The following is a 17,939-nucleotide window of genomic DNA, read 5'->3' as shown; positions in this document are numbered from 1 at the left end:
TTTTTTTTTTTTTAGTGAATATTTTTTGAAGGAATATTCTGAATATTGGTTGGTATGGTACAAATAAATACAATAGAATTATAAATTTTTATCTATTTTTAAGCATCTACCCTTTGCTAACTTTGAAAAATAAAATCTGTCGTTGAAAGAATAAAAATTGGACTGTGTGACTTGGAAGTGACTCATTTATAGAAGGAGTCTGGCAAAATTAACAGAATAATTATACCTGCCTTTTTATATTTATTTGTGTTTATAGAGGAACTAGAGGTCGGATGCACAAAATTTATGCAAGTGGCTCGGCCCTTGCAGCCCTGGCTTCGTCTGAACAATCGTTTTTCTGTTCGGTCTAATTAGCATATTAGCTCTTTATTATGTAGATAATTATGATATAAAGGATGAGATGTCAAGCTGTATTAAAAAACAGAAAAGTTTGCAGGTTATGTGCACCTTAATGGCTTTAGAATTAGGTTTCAGTCACCTCTTTTGTTTTGTTGTTTTCTCTCTCTGTAATTCACCCTGGTTCCCTGGATTTTTTTTTTTCTTATTGATTTCAGAGAGGAAGGGAGAGGGAGAGAGAGATAGAAACATCAGTGATGAGAGAGAATCATTGATTGGCTGTCCCCTGCACACCTCCTACTGGGGGTTGAGCCTGCAACCCGGGCATGTGCCCAAACTGGAATAGAACCTGGGACCCTTCAGTCTGCAGGCTGACACTCTATCTACCCAGCGGTTCTCAACCTGTGGGTCGCGACACTTTCACAGGGGTCGCCTAAGATCATCGGAAAACACATATATAATTACATATTGTTTTTGTGATTAATCACTGTGCTTTAATTATGTTCAATTTGTAACAATGAAATTGGGGGTCATCACAACATGAGGAACTGTATTAAAGGGTCGAGGCATTAGGAAGGTTGAGAACCACTGTAAGCCAAATGGGCTAGGGTTCCCTGGATTCTTCAGTGATTGAGATGTAATAGTGTTAATGAGAAGAAAGTTTTGTCTCTTGTGCCTTTAGCCCAGGGGTGGGCAAACTTTTTGACTCGAGCGCCACAATGGGTTCTTAAACTGGACCGGAGGGCCAGAACAAAAGCATGGATGGAGTGTTTGTGTGAACTAATATAAATTCAAAGTAAACATCATTACATAAAAGGGTACGGTCTTTTTTTTTTTTTAGTTTTATTAATTTCAAACGGGCCGGATCCCGGGCCGTAGTTTGCCCACGGCTGCTTTAGCCTCTCTACCTTCTTTTTCGTAAGGGAAAAGTAGTGGTTCACCATTTTTTTTTAAAAGTCAATTTTAGTTGTATCCTTTGGCATCTAGTTAAAGTGAGGCAGAGACACAGTTGAGCATTCTAATTTTAGGTTTAATGGGGGAGAAATAATAACATTAGCATGTAGCTTTTTTTTTAAAAAAAATATGCCCTGGCATGAAATAGCTCTTGCCACTGACACAGGTATCAAACTAGGATAAACTAAGTACTGTATGTCTGCTTCACCCCTGACTGATATAAGAGCAACACCACCAATCAGGGGTCTCCTTGCCCATTGCCAGTAGTAGCATCAAGCTGATTACTTTGTATGTGCCAGCTACTGTGCTAGGCTCCTAACATCTAAATTCTACAGTGACCCTTTGTTGGGATTCAGTGATACAGTTCTCCATGGTTTCTGTATGTCTTGTTAGCAGAGGCATTGACTGCTTTTGTTTCTACTGCTTTTCAAGGATGTTTATATAGTGAGCAGCCTTGGAAGATAGAGATAGTGTCTCCCTCTGGAGCAAAGAGCAGGTATGCATAGTATCCTTTTTATTTTTCAGAGTTTAAAGTGAAAATGAGTTTATTAGTGAAGAAGTGGGACAGAGAGAAGGCTGCTCCACAGGCAGATATCCCATTTTAAAGGATTTGACTTCCCCAGTCTCTGGGTTCCTCTTCTGTAATGCAGTCCACTGCATGTGCAGGTGTCAGCCTACTTTGTGTTGCCCTCTGGGAAATAGGACTGGGGAACTGCATAAGAAAATGCTGATATTTTAACTATAGTTATTGCTATGAGTCATAAAGTTCATTTTCTCCAATCAAGGAGTCTTAGGTCTTTTGCCAGCACCCATGAAACTGGCAAGCTAACTTGTTAGCTTGCAAGTATGGTAAAATCTCAGATTCTTCACCGCTCTTAATAGTTTTGGCAACAAGGATGGAATACTGACAGACACATGACTTTTTGAAAGGAAGGGTGAGGGTCCCATGGGCTGGTGAATAGAATTTGGACAAAGTCCATGGAATTGGTAGCAGACATGTTGACCAAATTGTTAAGTGGCTCTCTACTTTATTGCCTGTTAATGAGGAAGAATTAGAAAAGTGGTTGCAGACTGAGATGTGGTTTGAAAGCTGCCTGAACTCAATTCCTCTAGGTCAGCGGTTCTCAACCTGTGGGTCGCCAACCTGTGGGTCGCGACCCCTTTGGGGGTCGAACGACCCTTTCACAGGGGTCGCCTAAGACCATCGGAAAACACACATATAATTACATATTGTTTTTGTGATTAATCACTATGCTTTAATTATGTTCAATGTGTAACAATGAAAATATATCCTGCATATCAGATATTTACATTACGATTCATAACAGTAGCAAAATTACAGTTATGAAGTAGCAACGAAAATAATTTTATGGTTGGGGGTCACCACAACATGAACTGTATTAAAGGGTCGCGGCATTAGGGAGGTTGAGAACCACTGCTCTAGGTGTTGCTAACTCTCAAACATTCTGTCTGGTAGGGGCATTTTTTTTTCCTTCACTAATTTATCTGTCAGGCTCAGGTTCAGACTCCACCCATTGTAACAACTAGTACTAATATTTGTCCAGGCTGTGCAGAAGGTTCTGCCTCTGTTCAAACAACGCTTACAGACATTTGTACACCTACAGTTATGTGAAAGGAGGCAAATTTGCAACCTCTGTGGGCAAAAAGCAAACTTGTTAGAACTTTCACTGCTTTGTTTGAGACGAGAGGATGGGGTACATAATGTGTTATTGCTCAGCCTCTACTTTAGAGGAAGTTCTATTCCCTACTTCACTGTTTGTAGCAAAGCCACTGACTGAAAGGGGTCCTCAATGCAGAGATTTACTTCAGTGGGGGCCTGGTGCTCTAGTAGTTTAGCCATGCGGAAACTGGTTGTGTCTCCTTGTCTTCTGGGGCTGTTTAGCCTCTGTACCAGCTGTGCAGACTGATAATAGATGTAGTTGCTCTTTTCAATGGGTAGAAGTCAAGGCTGTTCTTATAGCTCTGGCCAGTACTCTCCTTCATGAAACTTGTATTTCTGCTGACTATTGGCCTATTTCCAATAGCTTATTTGGTCTGCCACTTGGAAACTATAGACTGGAAGATTAAAGACAGCTCTCTTTATAACTGTGGAAACAAATTACAGTTGCTGATCAAACTTCCTGAATCACTACAGTAGATGCCCACAGTAAGGGCCTGTTTTCTCTGGAAGACCATTGGAATCAGGCTTCTGATTGAGCCTGCACTGCCCAAGCGCCATCATTGTTGGCTGGACCTATCATTTTATCCAGTGTGACAGTACATCAACTATCATAAATTGCATGCAAAGTAAAGGATTTTAGATTTCTGATGTAGACGGTAGTATTGCATGCCAGACTTGTGACGCCTGCCAAAAGTTGACCTGCTTGTCACATAGTGAGAGAAGCCACCTTGCATGGGATTTGGTCCATGTCTGCTTTTAACAAATTGAATATGTTGGACCTCTGAGCTCCCTCCCAGAGGTATTAGTAGTACCTCACCGCTGTTCATACTTTTTCTGGTTATGGTGTTGCTCTTCTAGTCCAGTTAGGTGACTGGCCACATCATTGTGGCCCTTGAAACTAATATGTGTTATGCTTTCAGGTTTTCTGGACCATTTTCAGTCTAATGATGGTGCACTTTTATTGCAAAAGCTACTCAACAGTGAGCTGGTAGTCAAGATATTTGAGGGACCGTGCGTGCTCCCCACCAGCCACAGGCATCTGGTTTGTGGATCAGTGTTGGAACAGCTTCCTCTGTAGTAAGTCAGTTTGGTCACTGAATGTGGCTATACCCAGAAAGGGGTCATCTCATCGTGGTCACTTCCTGAATAATGATCAGAACTGAAGATGTATGAGGCTATATAGCCTTATTTTGAAAATTTAGGATTCCATCCTGACCAGTTCTGGGCATGATACTTTTTTTTTTCTCTTCTAGAAGCAACCCAAGGCCAACCTGTTTATACACCTTCTATGTGGCAGCGCCCCAAAAGGTGGCCTAGGACATTCAGACTTAATTTTGGTTCAGTCACCTGGATTCTCTTGTTGAGTTGACATGGTCCTGGATCATAAGGATACTGACTACATGGTTGAGTACACTGCTTGCTGCATCCCGCTGTAGTGCTCTTGTGGGTCAGTGAGGACCATAAATAGGTTTCTGTAGGTTTTATAAAATTCTCTTGACCCTCTTATACCTGACATTTCCAGTGAAAGGCCTGAGAGAGTAGGAGATAATGAGTGGAAAAAAGATGAAGTTACAGCTACTGGAAGGGGACATAATGATTTTATGGTAGTGGAGGGAAAGTAACATTTTCAGCACCTGGGTAAGGGAATGAATACCTTAGAACCCAGAAAATTTGAGGAAGGGAAAGATAATAATGTTCTTTGTGTTTCAGAACCACACTTGAAGCCTAATTAGTATGTACTGTCTAATCTGTGATAGCCATTGTTATTATTCCTATTTTGAAGATGAAAAACTGGATGTGTACAGAGGTTAAGTAATTACTTAATGACAGGTAGTCATAACAAGGCTTTGGTTTGGCACTCAGGTCCGCTCTACTCCAAAGTCAAGTCTACGATCTTATATATTCACATTTCTCAAATGGGAGTACTCAAAGGTACCCCAAAAATAGGCACGTCATCTTATAGCACCAATTTAAAAGAAACATAATAATTATGTGTGTGTTTTTTTTTTAAAAAATATTTTATTGATTTTTTACAGAGAGGAAGGGAGAGAGATAGAGAGCCAGAAACATCGATGAGAGAGAAACATCGATCAGCTGCCTCCTGCACATCTCCTACTGGGGATGTGCCCGCAACCCATGTACATGCCCTTGACCGGAATCGAACCCGGGACCCCTCAGTCCGCAGGCCGACGCTCTATCCACTGAGCCAAACTGGTTTCGGCAATTATGTGGTTTTTAAAAATTAAAACAACTATCATGAAGTAAATCTAAGTTTTGCACCAATTTTAAATAGAAAATGAAATATCAAAGAAATTATAGGGATGTGGCTTACTTTTCTTTGATTCATTCCTACCTTCCTCCCATGGGGGAACATGCTTCCCTTTCTCTATCATTATGATTACAGTAGTTGAAAAGTAGTAAGTACTGCACTTTACAAGATTGGCTTTCAAATCGAAGTTGCACACTGTTTTTTTTTTTTAAATTTTATTCCTTCATCCTGTTGTAGCTTTGTGAAACATGAAAGAACAATAAGGTTTTTTCTAATGTCCTTGGATTTACCAAGGCTAATAGAGGGATCAAAAGAAGAAAAAACTGGGATTTATTGGTGTAACGAAGCTGTATGTGGCAATGATTGCTACTGGGATTATTTAGTAATTCAGCAAGAGATTGTTTTGTCACTGGTATTTTTTTTTACTTCACTTTTATATTTATCAGTATCAATAAAGTACTTTGTTATTATAAATCTATATGCTAAGTAATTTTTTATCATTTCTCTGGGAATACTGTCAGTTTTGGGTATATTACTAATGTCTTAGTAGTGGGACTTGAAACAAAAGTAATGGTGTTGTGGGAAAATATTAGAATTGATTCCACCTAAGGCAAGCTGGCTGGCTCCAACTTTTGATGCACACGGACTTTGTTTTAAACTACACTGTATTTTAGAAGAAAACATTAGTGAATACTTTGGAATGAGATAGTAAGGAATATTTTGCCAAAGCTGACTGAATTTTTAATGAAATTAAGTAATCATGTTTTTTTAAGTGTGATAATGTATTGCTTTATGTTTTTAAAAATGGAGTCCTTTTAGAGATATATACTGAAATATTTATGAATGAAATGATATGATGTCTGAAATTTACTTCAGAACAATCTGGGGAGGGATTTGGGGATGGGGGTGATGGGGAATGAAATAAGACTGGCTGTAACTTGGTAATTAGGTATATTGTATTCTTGGGTGGTTATTTTACTATATATATATTTATATATATACTAGAGGCCCGGTGCACAAAAATTTGTGCACTTCGGGGGGGGGGTCCTCTCAGCCCAGCCTGTGCCCTCTCGCAGTCTGGGACCCCTCGGGGGATGACCACCTGCTGGCTTAGGCCCGCTTCCCGGAGGATTGGGCCTAAGCTGGCAATCAGACATCCCTCTGGCAGCCCGGGAGCCCTGGGGGATGTCCACTTGCCAGCGGAGAGCAGGCCTAAGCTGCAGTCTGACATCCTTAGTGCTGCTGAGGATGTGGGAGAGGCTCCCACCACCACGCTGTACTGGCAGCCATCAGCCTGGCTTGTGGCTGAGCAGAGCTCCCCCTGTGGGAGCACACTGACCACCAGGGAGCAGCTCCTGCATTGAGTGTCTGCCCTCTGGTGGTCAGTGTGTGTCATAGTGACCAGTCATTCCCAGTCGTTCTGCTGTTAGGATAGAGACCTGGTGTACGGGTGGGGGCTGGCTGGTTTACCCTGAAGGGTGTCCCGGATCAGGGTGGGGGTCCTGCTGGAGTGCCTGGCCAGCCTGGGTGAGGGGCTGATGGCTGTTTGCAGCTGTTCACTCCCCCTTCAGTGTGGGGGTCCCCACTGGGGTGCCTGGCCAGCCTGGATGAGGGGCTGATGGCTGTTTTCAGGCTGGCCACACCTCCTTTATGGTTGGGGGTCCCCACTGGGGTGCCTGGCCAGTCTGGGTGAGGGGCTGAGGGCTGTTTTCAGGCTGGCCAGCGACTGAAGCTCCCAGCCTCTCCTTTTTTTCTTCTTTTTTTTTCTTCTTGGATTTATTTACCTTCTATAATTGAAACATTGTTGCTGTTACTGGCGCTCCCAGCTCTGAGGCCGCAGCCTGCTGAAAGCAGGTATCTGGGGTTTGTTTAGCTTCTATAATTGAAATGTTGTTGCTTTGGGAGCTTAGAGCAGGCTGTGGCAGGCGGGGAACCTTGGCTTCCTTCATCACTGGAGCAAGCAAGCCTCCTGCTCGCTTCAGCTGCGTGGCTGCAGGCCGCCATCTTTGTTGGCGGTTAATTTGCATATCTCGCTGATTAGCCAATGGGAAGTGTAGCGAAGGTATGGTCAATGACCCTTTTTGTCTTTTATTAGATAGGATAGTTTACAGTAATGCTATAAAAAAGCCAAGTATGATTTTTTGTGCTCATTAAAAAATTTTACAAATCTCTGGATATATAGTTGTCTTAAGTATTGTGATGCTTAAGAGCAGGAGTTTTGTCTTTTACCCATAGTATTTCCAGGCATTGTCTGGCACATGATAGGCACTCAGTTAAATACTTTTTGGTAATTGTTGTATTATTGTTTTTTCCAAATATTATCACTTAAAAGTCTTCTGTAAAAAAGTATTTAATGACTTTCTCATAAAAATGTTTTAAATGTTTGCTCCCTCTTGTGGATATAAAGAAGATTGTAAGCTCTTATATTGAATCTGTTCTCTAGTTTTGTTATTGAAAGATATACTAGTAAATTGTACCAAATTTTATTGCTATGCTTTTTTCTTTTGATAAATAGAAGTCCACTTATTTTGTTGTTTATAACTACAAAAATTTTATGTGAAATTCACATTCAGTGAAATGCAGTTATCTTAAGCAGATAGTTTGATGAGTTTTAATAACTGTATATACTCCTGTAATTATCACTGTAATAAAGATATAGAATATTACCATTGTTATAGGAAGATTTCCTCAGATTCTATTCCAGTCAATCCCCGTGCCTCATAGGAAACCACCATTCTGATTTCTAGCACAGTAAATTAGTTTTGCCTTTATTGGACTTCATATAAATGAAGTCATACAGCATGCAGTCTTTTGCATTTTGCTTCTTTCCTTCAACATAATGCTTTTGCACTTTACCCATATATGAGTACATGTGTAGTTTTTTAAATTGCTGAGTAGTATTCCATTACTTCAATAAGAGTATAGAACATTTTCATTGTTCCAGAAAGGTTTCCTCAAAGGTCTCTTCCAATCAATCCCCATGCCTTATAGGAAACCTGATTTCTACCACTTAGGTTAGTTTTGCCTGTTATTGGATTTCATATAAATGAAGTAATAAATCATGCAGTGTTTTAAGTTAGTTTTATTTCAAGCAAATGCTTTTGAGGGTCATCAGATACATATATGTATTATGAATATGTCTCCCATTGTGTGTCTTGCTTTTTTATTATACCTTAGAGCCTGGTATAGTAAATGAGATCTGACCCATTGCTTCTCCTGGAGTCTAATTTTTGTCTTGTAAGACTGCCAAAAGCTATACTGTTTTCTTTAGAGTCTTTCTACTAAGGTTTTTAGCTTTCTAACCTGTAAATACCTAAATTTTATTAAATGTTAACTTCGCAGAAAACTGGCTCCCAAAATTTCATGAATAGTATTATGAGGCAAATAATAGTATAAGACAGAATAGAATTAAATGCAAAGTGATATTTCAGACAGAGAATCATAAGAGAACCAGAAAAGGAAGAACTGAGTTTTACAAGGGCTTCATACATGAGGGATTTTAAGCCTTAATGGTGGAAAATTGAAGTTATCTTTTGGCTTTTCTCTCACATCTCAAAGTGGAATGTGATGAAATGCTAAGTAAAGTCTCTCAGATTTATTGTTTTGATACTCTAATTATAGTAGTTTTAGAAAAGCAGTTTGCCAGTGGACTAAGTGGGTAGAAGAATTGATTGTAGACAATTAGAGAGTAGCATTGATTCACTGTTTATCATACGCTTATTTAGGGGAAAACACCCTTATATTAAAAATGCTTTTTATTGGCCTATAGTATATTTTAAACTTACTTGTATGCCTATGTTATCATAAGCCAAATTACCTTTGATTTATTTGAAAGTGAATGGAGAAAAGATCTAACTTTAAAATTCTGCTAAGATTGAATTATAGTTATTTATACCAGATTGTGATACTTCTGAGAAATGTGACTTAAATAATAAAAGAGGTGGGTTAACTTATCAGGAATCCATAGTCTGGCCTTTGGCTTTGCAGACTTAAATATTTGATTTTTATCTATTATCCATCAGTGTTAATGTTCTGGGAAATTTATTCAGAATGACAGATTTACAGGAGACTGATTTATTAACTAGAGTGTCAGTTTATAATGGGATAGGCATTTTTTAGATTGACCACAACACTTGTAATTATTAAATACTAGAGGCCCGGTGCACAAAAATTTGTGCACTGGTGGGGGGTGGTGTGTCCCTCAGCCCCACTTGTGCCCTTTCACAGTCTGGGACCCCTCGGGAGATAACGACCTGCTGGCTTAGGCCCGCTCCCAGGTGGCAGAGGGCAGGCCCAATCCCTAGGTGCAGCCCCTGGTCGGGCTCAGAGCAGGGCCGATTGGGGAGTTGGGGCGCCGCCCCCTGTCATGCACAGAGCAGGGCGGATCGGGAGGTTGCGATGCCACCCTCAGTCATGCTCAGGGTAGGGCCGATTGGGGGGTTGGGGCACCGCCCCCTGTCACACTCAAGGCAGGGTCGATGGAGAGGTTGCGGCGCCACTCCCCATCACAAACAGAGCAGGGCCGATTAGGGGGTTGTGGCACTGCCCCCTGTCATGCACAGAGCAGGGCCCATTAGGGGGTTGGGGCTCCGTGCCCTGTCATGCACAGAGCAGGGCCCATCAGGGGGTTAGGGAGCTCCCCCCTGTCAGGCACCAAGCAGGGCCAATCAGGGGGTTGGGGAGCTCCCCCTGTCACACACAGAGCAGGGTGGATCAGGGGGTTGGGGAGCTCCCCCCTGTCACGCAAAGAGTAGGGCCGATAGGGGAGTTGGGGCACCAACTCCTGTCACACACAGAGCAGGGCGGATCAGGGGGTTGGGCTCTGCTGCTGTCACACTCAGGGCAGGGCCAATGGGGAGGTTGCGGCTCTACCCCGTCACACACAGAGCAGGGCCCATGGGGGGGTTGGGGCGCCTTCCCCTGTCACACACAGAGCAGGGCCATCAGGGGGTTAGGGAGCTCCCCCCTGTCAGGCACCAAGCAGGGCCAATCAGGGGGTTGGGGAGCTCCCCCCTATCAGGCACAGAGCAGGGCCGATCAGGGGGTTGGGGAGCTCCCCTCTATCAGGCACAGAGCAGGGCCGATCAGGGGGTTGGGGCGCCTTCCCCTGTCAGGAACAGAGCAGGGCGAATAGGGAGGTTGTGGCCCCGCCCCCTGTCACACACAGAGCCTGACACCGGGGCAATGAGGCTTCGCGGCTCCGCTGATCCCGGTGCCAGGAGGCCTCGCGGCTCCGCTGATCCCGGGTTCGGGAGGCCTCGCGGCTCCGCTGATCCCGGGTTCGGGAGGCCTCGCGGCACTGCTGATCCCGGTGCTGGGAGGCATATTACCCTTTTACTATATAGGACAGAGGCCTGGTGCACAGGTGGGGGCCAGCTGGTTTGCCCTGAAGGGTGTCCCGGATCAGGATGGGGTTCCCGCTTGGGTGCCTGGCCAGCCTGGATGAGGGGATGATGGCTGTTTGCTGCTGGTCACACCCCCTTCAGGGTGGGGGTCCCCACTGGGGTGCCTGGCCAGTCTGGGTGAGGGGCTGAGGGCCGTTTTCAGGCTGGCGGGTGACTGAAGCTCCCAACCTCTACTTTTTTCTTTTTTTATTCTGGAATTTATTTACCTTCTATAGCTGTCACTGGAGCTGAGAGCTGGCTTTAGCTCTGAGGCCGGCTCCAGCTTGAGGCCTCGGCTGCTGAAAGCAGGGATCTGGGTTTGTTTGGGTTCTATAATTGTAACACTGTTTCGGTCCTGCTCGCTCCAGCTCTGACGCTGAAAGCAGGTTTCTGGAGTTTTGTTTAGCTTCTATATTTGCAACAACGTTTCTTAGAGAGCAGCTCAGAGGCCGGCAAGGCAGGCAGGGAACCGTGGCTTCCTCCGTCACTGGAGCAAGCAAGCCTCCCTGTTCACTTCAGCTGCCTGGCTGCCGGCCGCCATCTTGGTTAGCAGTTAATTTGCATATCGCCCTGATTAGCCAATGGGAAGGGTAGCGAAGTTACGGCTAATTACCATGTTTCTCTTTTATTAGATAGGATATGTATTTTTATTGATTTCAGAGGGGAAGGGAGAGGGAGAGAGAAAAACATCAGTGATGAGAGAATCATTGATTGGCTGCCTCCTGTATACTCCCTACTGGGAATCGAACCATGCCTCCTGGTTCATAGGTTGACGTTTAACCACTGAGCCATACCAGTCATGCAATACTTGTAATTATTATTCAGAACATCCTCTTTCTGATTTAGGATACCTGAGAAACCAATTTACTCATCAGAACATGGGTTGATAAGCATGGAAGCAGAACAAAATAATTGGGTAGGTTTGGGGGATGGTTTACTTAAGCTGCGGTAAGTCTAAGGAATTATTTCTGTGTTTGGATATTCATAACATCAGTTTAATGAGTACTACTTTTTAGCATAATATATCTTTAATATATTTTTTTTATTGAATTTTTACAGAGAGGAAGGGAGAGGGATAGAGAGTTAGAAACATCAATGAGAGAGAAACATTGATCAGCTGCCTCCTGCACACCCCCTACTGGGGATGCACCCGCAACCAAGCTACATGCCCTTGACTGGAATCGAACCCGGGACCCTTCAGTCCACAGGCTGATGCTCTATCCACTGAGCCAAACCAGTTAGGGCGATAATATATCTTTATACTAACTCTTTTGGGTGTTAATGAACATTTTTTCCCCCTATATTATGTGTACACATCTGTTAGAAATTTATTTAAGCCACATATTAATATGATTAGTTTGATTGATATTTATCTCTTATTGCTCACAGTTTACTCTTGAAGAAATTAGGGAACAACTTAAGCTTCCCTAAAGCTGTGCTACACATATTCTTCCTTTTTTGATGTTAACACCTTGATGGTTGCAGGGTAACAGTAGAATGATTGAGCACTTTGGTGTTCTGGCTCTAGATTAAAATTCTGGTTCTGCCACCTAGTAGCTGAGCAACTTGGGCATGCTGCTTAATCTCTAAGCTTAAGTTTTCTTATAAGTGATACTTTATCTTGTAAGGATGATAAGAGGATTATGAATTAATATGTCTAAAACATATGAACAGTGTGTAAGAACTGTCTACACTAATAAAAGAGAAAGATGCAAATTGACTGTACCTCTGCAACACCCACCAGCCAATGAGGAGTATGCAAAGTAACCCAACAAAGATGGCAGGTTAATTTGCATACGCAGGCACTGAGTGGCTGGGGGTGGGGCGGGGCAGGATGCTTGCGTCATTGCCATGGCGACAACATAGGTGTTCCAGACTGCCCCAGGTGCTCCGGGCCTCTGGGCAGCGTGGGAAGGCAGAAAGGTGTCTCCGGCCAGAGCGAAGGCGCTGCCGGCAGCCAGGGGAAGGAAGGCCCATTCTTGCACGAATCTTCGTGCATCGGGCCTCTAGTATTTGTATAAAACTCATCTAGTCATTCATCCTTTCAACAAGTATTCATTGAGTTATCTACTATGTGTCAAGCAGTCTGCTGTGCACCATGATTATATCTGACTGTAGTATTCAGTAATCTCTTCATTTATGATATTTAGAGTCTAGTGAGGAAATAGAGGCACATGTAAGCAGATAAATATAATATAATAATGCTTCTATAGTTGATAAGAGCATAGTTATAAGTATTTTTAGAGGTGCCTGAAAAATGCATTGTCAAAATATGTAAGGCTTCTCAGGCTTGAGTCCCTCAACTGACTAACAGTGCCTGGTTAATTTCTGTGAATTGACTATTTCTGGTGTGGCTTCTACATTTCAAGTCTTTTGTTTTTTTTTTAAAGGACCACCTTAATGTTTTAAGAAAAACTTTAAAAAAATTAAGAAACAAACTGGGTTAGAGACTGATATCTCCTAATATCTATCTAAATGCTGTCTGACAAAATGTGTGTGCACTTGCCCCATGGCACTGTTTGGCATTTATAATAAGCACTAGGGGCCCAGTGCACAAATTCGTGCACCTTGGAACTGTGGGCTGCGAGGCTGCAGTGGGCACAGGGGTGGGTCTTGGCCCATCCTCTGCGCCTTCGCCTGGCCACTCCCACTGTGCCGCTCCCCCCGCCCATTCCCTGTCTGCTAGCAGCCCTGCTCCCGCTGCTCCCATGTGCTGATGGCGCTGGTCCTGCTCGCACCCGCTGACCGTGTGGAGTGATTGGGGCCAGTGCTAGCAGCAACTGTGAGTGGGGCCAAACGCCATCAGCAGGTGCGAGGGGCGATCGGGGTTGGCAGTGGCCGCTCACAACTGCTGACGGCACTGAGCAGTTGGGGCGGGTGCTGGGTCCTGGCAGCAGGTGCAAGCAGTGGCTCCAGTGCCAGCAGCGAGTGTGAGTGCTGGGTGGGACTACGGCACGCGGGAGCAAAGAATTTTCAGCAACCACCAGAGGCTTGCCCCAATGACAGAGACTGGTGCCCCGCCTTGGTCTGCTGCCCCTGCTCACCTGCTCCACCATCCTTCCGCGGCTGACACCTGCTATGTTCCACGCTCTGCCGCCTGCTGTCTATGCCCACCATGTTCCACGCTCACCCCCTGGTGGTCAATGCACATCATAGTGACTGGTTGTTTGGGTGTTACACCATTTGGTCTATTTGCATATTAGCCTTTTATTATATAGGATTTACAAACATGAGTAGATTGCTTCAGTGTAGAATCATATGTTAGCTTATTTTAGGAATTGGTAGAGACATGATTTATTTTTCTTAGTACACATTGCCAATGGAAACATCTATATAGATTGTCATAACCAGACTAAGATGTTAAAAAGAACAATAACAGCACAACCTTGCTTGGTAAAATTTAAAATAGTATAATTCAGTAGTCCTTTTTAATAGCAACAAGACTTTTGCACTGAGTTAAAGTGATTTACCTGAAAATATCTAGCTGGAGGTCAAGAGGTGGGCAGGACTCTCTTTCCACTATACTGGTGGTTCTCAAATTTTAATCAGTGTAAGAATCACCTGGGATTAGTAAAATGTATATTCTAGAGACCTAATTCCAGAAATTCTGATTCAGTAGTCTCAGGCAGGATCCAAAAGCCTGTAGTTTTAAGCATTTCAGGCAAACCTGATTTAGGAGGGGTGAGGACCAGAACTGTAAATAACACTTGAGTCCACCAGTGCTTCTTCCTGTACTCTCTGTGATAGTGACTTGTCATATTGCTGCTCAAGCCCTTCTGTCTCCTCATCTTTCTGGAGTTAGTGATCTTGAAGTGATATTGTCCTTATCATTGCAGCACTGACAATAATAGTCCGCTGTGTTGTTAATAGGTCCTCTCAGTGCTCTGCTTTTTTTTTCTTTTTTTGTGCCCTGGCTGGAGGAGTAACAGTCAGTCTTGTGGATTAGCTTAGTGGCTTGAATGGTCATCTGTGAGATTCTGGGCATGGTACAGAGGGCCTGCGCAGCTGGGATTTGAGTAACAGTTAAGTGGAGAGATGTTGGCTGTGAGTGATGAAAGGACATCAAGTGCAGCACCAGGGGAGGTTGGCTCTGGGTATCTGAGATCTGATTGTGGTTCTTCATAGGTTAGATAGAATGAAAAACAGTCATGGATGTTGAGGGATGTTTAATGAACCAAAGACGCAGAGGTAAGACGAGCACACAGGCGATTGATGCCGGGCAGAGGGCTACAGCTCGCTCAGGCATGTAGCAAACTCTGTACCCTCAACCATTGCTTTTATTGGGGTTTCGCACAAGGTTAGTGCGTCAGCAGTTAGTCAACAAAATTTTGTTTTGTTCTATATTACAATGGCGCATTGAAGACACTTGTAGTTGTGCATCCCCTTTTCTGCTCTACCCACAACTTTTTAATCTTATCTTTTCTCAGGGAGGTAATTGTTCTGGGGACTCAAGATTGTGTGCAATCTTGACCCAGCATGACTCGCTTGCAAGTCACATGGTTGTTCCTGATAGAACATTCACCTCTTCTTGGCAGGACTTCAGATCCTTGTTTACAAATGCCTGCTTTTTTAAAAAAAATATATATTTCTTTATTGATTTCAGAGAGGAAGGGAGAAGGAGAGAAATATCAATGATGAGAATCATTGATCGGCTGCCTCCTGCACGCCCCCTACTGGGGATCAAGCCTGCAACCCAGGCATGTGCCCTTGGCTGGAATCGAACCTGGGACCCTTCAGTCTGCAGGCTGATCCTCTATCCACTGAGCCTAGCAGGCCAGGGCTCAGTGCTCTGCTTTTAAGTATTGCTTATATATAGCTGAATCTATAATAATAAAAGCATAATATGCTAATTAGACTGGACGTCCTTCCGGACGAAGCCAGGGCTGCGAGGGAAGCCTGGGTCCTGCGTGCGGTCCTGCGTGCTTGCCAGGTGCCTGCCGGCGGCTGTAAGGAAGCCTGGGTCCCGGGTGCCAGAGGGAAGCCGGTGCCAGCAGCCAGGGGAAGGAAGGCCTATTCTTGCACGAATTTCATGCTTTGAGCCTCTAGTTTTCTCATAATGTTGAGATATTTTATCTATCACTCTTTTCCTTCATTTTTTCCAAAAATTCATAATTTAAAATTTTTCTGTGACATAAATTTATGCTTTAGTAAAAGTGAATTAATTTTAGTTTCCTAACATGAATGCTCTTTCCCTATCTTGTCTCCTCTTTCCACTTGCATCTTAGTCTCCACCTCTTCCTTCCTTCTATCACTCCTATGTGCTTCTTAAGTCTGGAATAGAATAGGTACTTAATGAATAAGTTAATAAGTCTAGGTATTCTAAATGTTAGTCAAATATAGGTTTCATGACTGTTTTACCCATTCACGGGAAGAAAATAAGGAAGACAAAATTTAGGGTAATAGTTAACTTAATGGAGAAAGGAAGGTAATTAGAAAGTAGCTCTCAGAAGGCTTCAGAGATACTGATAATGATGTCATTTTTTAGTTGGGTGGTGAGTATATTAGTATCAACAGGTATTTGGAAATTGGCTGTTCCTCTTTGCTCAAAATAGGGAGAAATGACATATGAAACAACTGTTACTAGGACCATTTGTAATACAAATGGGAAGATCCTCAGTACTTGGGATGTACAAAATGAAATCTACTAGGAGATATTTGGAAACTTGGCTTTGGTGAGCTTGGTAGGAAATTCACAGCACAACTAAGTGTTACTAAGGACTTACATTAATTAAACAGGATTTTTTGGTAGTAAAATTATATACTAGTACATAACATAAAATCTATCGTTTTAATACCGTTCTCTGGCATTGTTATTCACACTGCTGTGTAACTTACCACCATCCATTTCCAAAACGGAAACTCTACCCTTCCCCCTAGCCCTTGGCAACAACCATTCTACTCTTTGTCTCTATGAATTTGAATACTCTAAGTATCTCATATAAGTGGAATCATACAATTTTTGTCCTTTTGTGTCTGTCTTTTTAACAAACTTAGTATCTTCAGAGTTCATCCATATTGTGGCATGTGTTAGAATTTCCTTTTTAAGGCTAACATTTCATTGCATGGATATACCCCATTTTGTTTATCTATTCATCTGTTAATGGACACAGGTTGCTCATGTTTTGGCTAGTTAGTGAATTTTATTTAGTTTTAATTTTTTTTATTGCTATCAGAGAGGAAGGAAGAGGGAGAGAGAGAGAAACATCAATGATGAGAGATGATCAGTGATGAGAGATGATCATTGATTGGCTGCCTCCTGCACGCCCCCTACTGGGGATTGAACCCGCAATATGGGCATATGCCCTGAAGGGGAATTGAACCAGACCTCCTGGTTGATGAGTCCATGCTCAACCACCGAGTCACACTGACCAGGCATGTTTTAGTTATTTTGAATAATGCTGGTATGGACATTAGTGTACAAAGATCTGTTCAAGTCCCTACTTTCAATTCTTTGGGTATATACCCAGAATTAAAGTTGCTGGATCATATGTTAATTCTATTTAATCTATTGGTTGCCTCCTGCACCTGTGGATGTGTCTTGACCGGGAATTGAAGTCGCCACTTTTTGGTGTATGGGACAATGCTCCAACCAAATGTGCCACACTGCCCAGGGCCCTGTGTTTAATTTTTTTGAGGACTTCCATACTTCAACAGAGTTTTTATACAGTATTCATTTCATTTTGAGGTTCCAGAGGAGGAACTTGTTGGAAGTAACTTTTACGTACAATCTTTTGAGAGAGCAAGCTGGAAACCACACCAAGTAAGAGCTTATAAAGAATGAAGTGGAGACTATCCCTTAGTCCAGGGGTGGGCAAACTTTTTGACTCAAGGGCCACAATGGGTTCTTAAACTGGACCGGAGGGCCGGAACAAAAGCATGGATGGAGTGTTTGTGTGAACTAATATAAATTCAAAGTAAACATCATTACATAAAAGGGTACGGTCTTTTTTTTTTTTAGTTTTATTCATTTCAAACGGGCCGGATCCGGCCCGCGGGCCGTAGTTTGCCCACGGCTGCCTTAGTCCCTAGTTCTAGGAAGCAAGGGAAAATTAAACTTTGTGGTAGTTAGTATTTGTTGGTGCTATTGGATTTGTCACCAGAGGTATATTGACACTTAACTAATATGGTTGGTTAGCAAATGGAGCCCCCTCCTCCCTTTAAATCACCCGTCACACCTATTGTTCTCTGTTCATTGCAATTCCTATTAGATGTCCTAATGTTCCAATATGTTTTTTGTTATGAAACTAGATTTTTTGCTAGTGCTCCACCATAATGTAATTTATACATCTTTAGTATTAAATAGAATTATTTAATT

The 17,939-nt window shown here is 42.9% G+C and overlaps 1 protein-coding gene and 1 pseudogene across 1 annotated transcript in view; one reads left to right on the top strand and one right to left on the bottom strand.

The window, feature by feature from the left end:
- Nucleotides 1-1,415: 1,415 nt before the first annotated feature.
- On the bottom strand, nt 1,416-1,559 carry LOC111825723 (annotated as a pseudogene).
- Nucleotides 1,560-11,501: 9,942 nt separating this feature from the next.
- The window catches only part of FAF1 (Fas associated factor 1), a 324,982-nt gene continuing 318,544 nt past the window's right edge, over nt 11,502-17,939 (top strand). Inside the window, exon 1 of the mRNA XM_023752761.1 lies at nt 11,502-11,540. Within this exon, the coding sequence (XP_023608529.1) occupies nt 11,517-11,540 (24 nt within the window). The 5' untranslated portion in view covers nt 11,502-11,516. The remainder of the gene's footprint in view (nt 11,541-17,939) is intronic.

Source organism: Myotis lucifugus, unplaced genomic scaffold (genome assembly GCF_000147115.1).
Source record: "Myotis lucifugus unplaced genomic scaffold, Myoluc2.0 scaffold_37, whole genome shotgun sequence".
NCBI classification, from domain to species: Eukaryota; Metazoa; Chordata; class Mammalia; order Chiroptera; family Vespertilionidae; genus Myotis; species Myotis lucifugus.
Note: the sequence above shows the minus strand (reverse complement) of the source record. Positions and strands in the feature narration are given on the sequence as shown.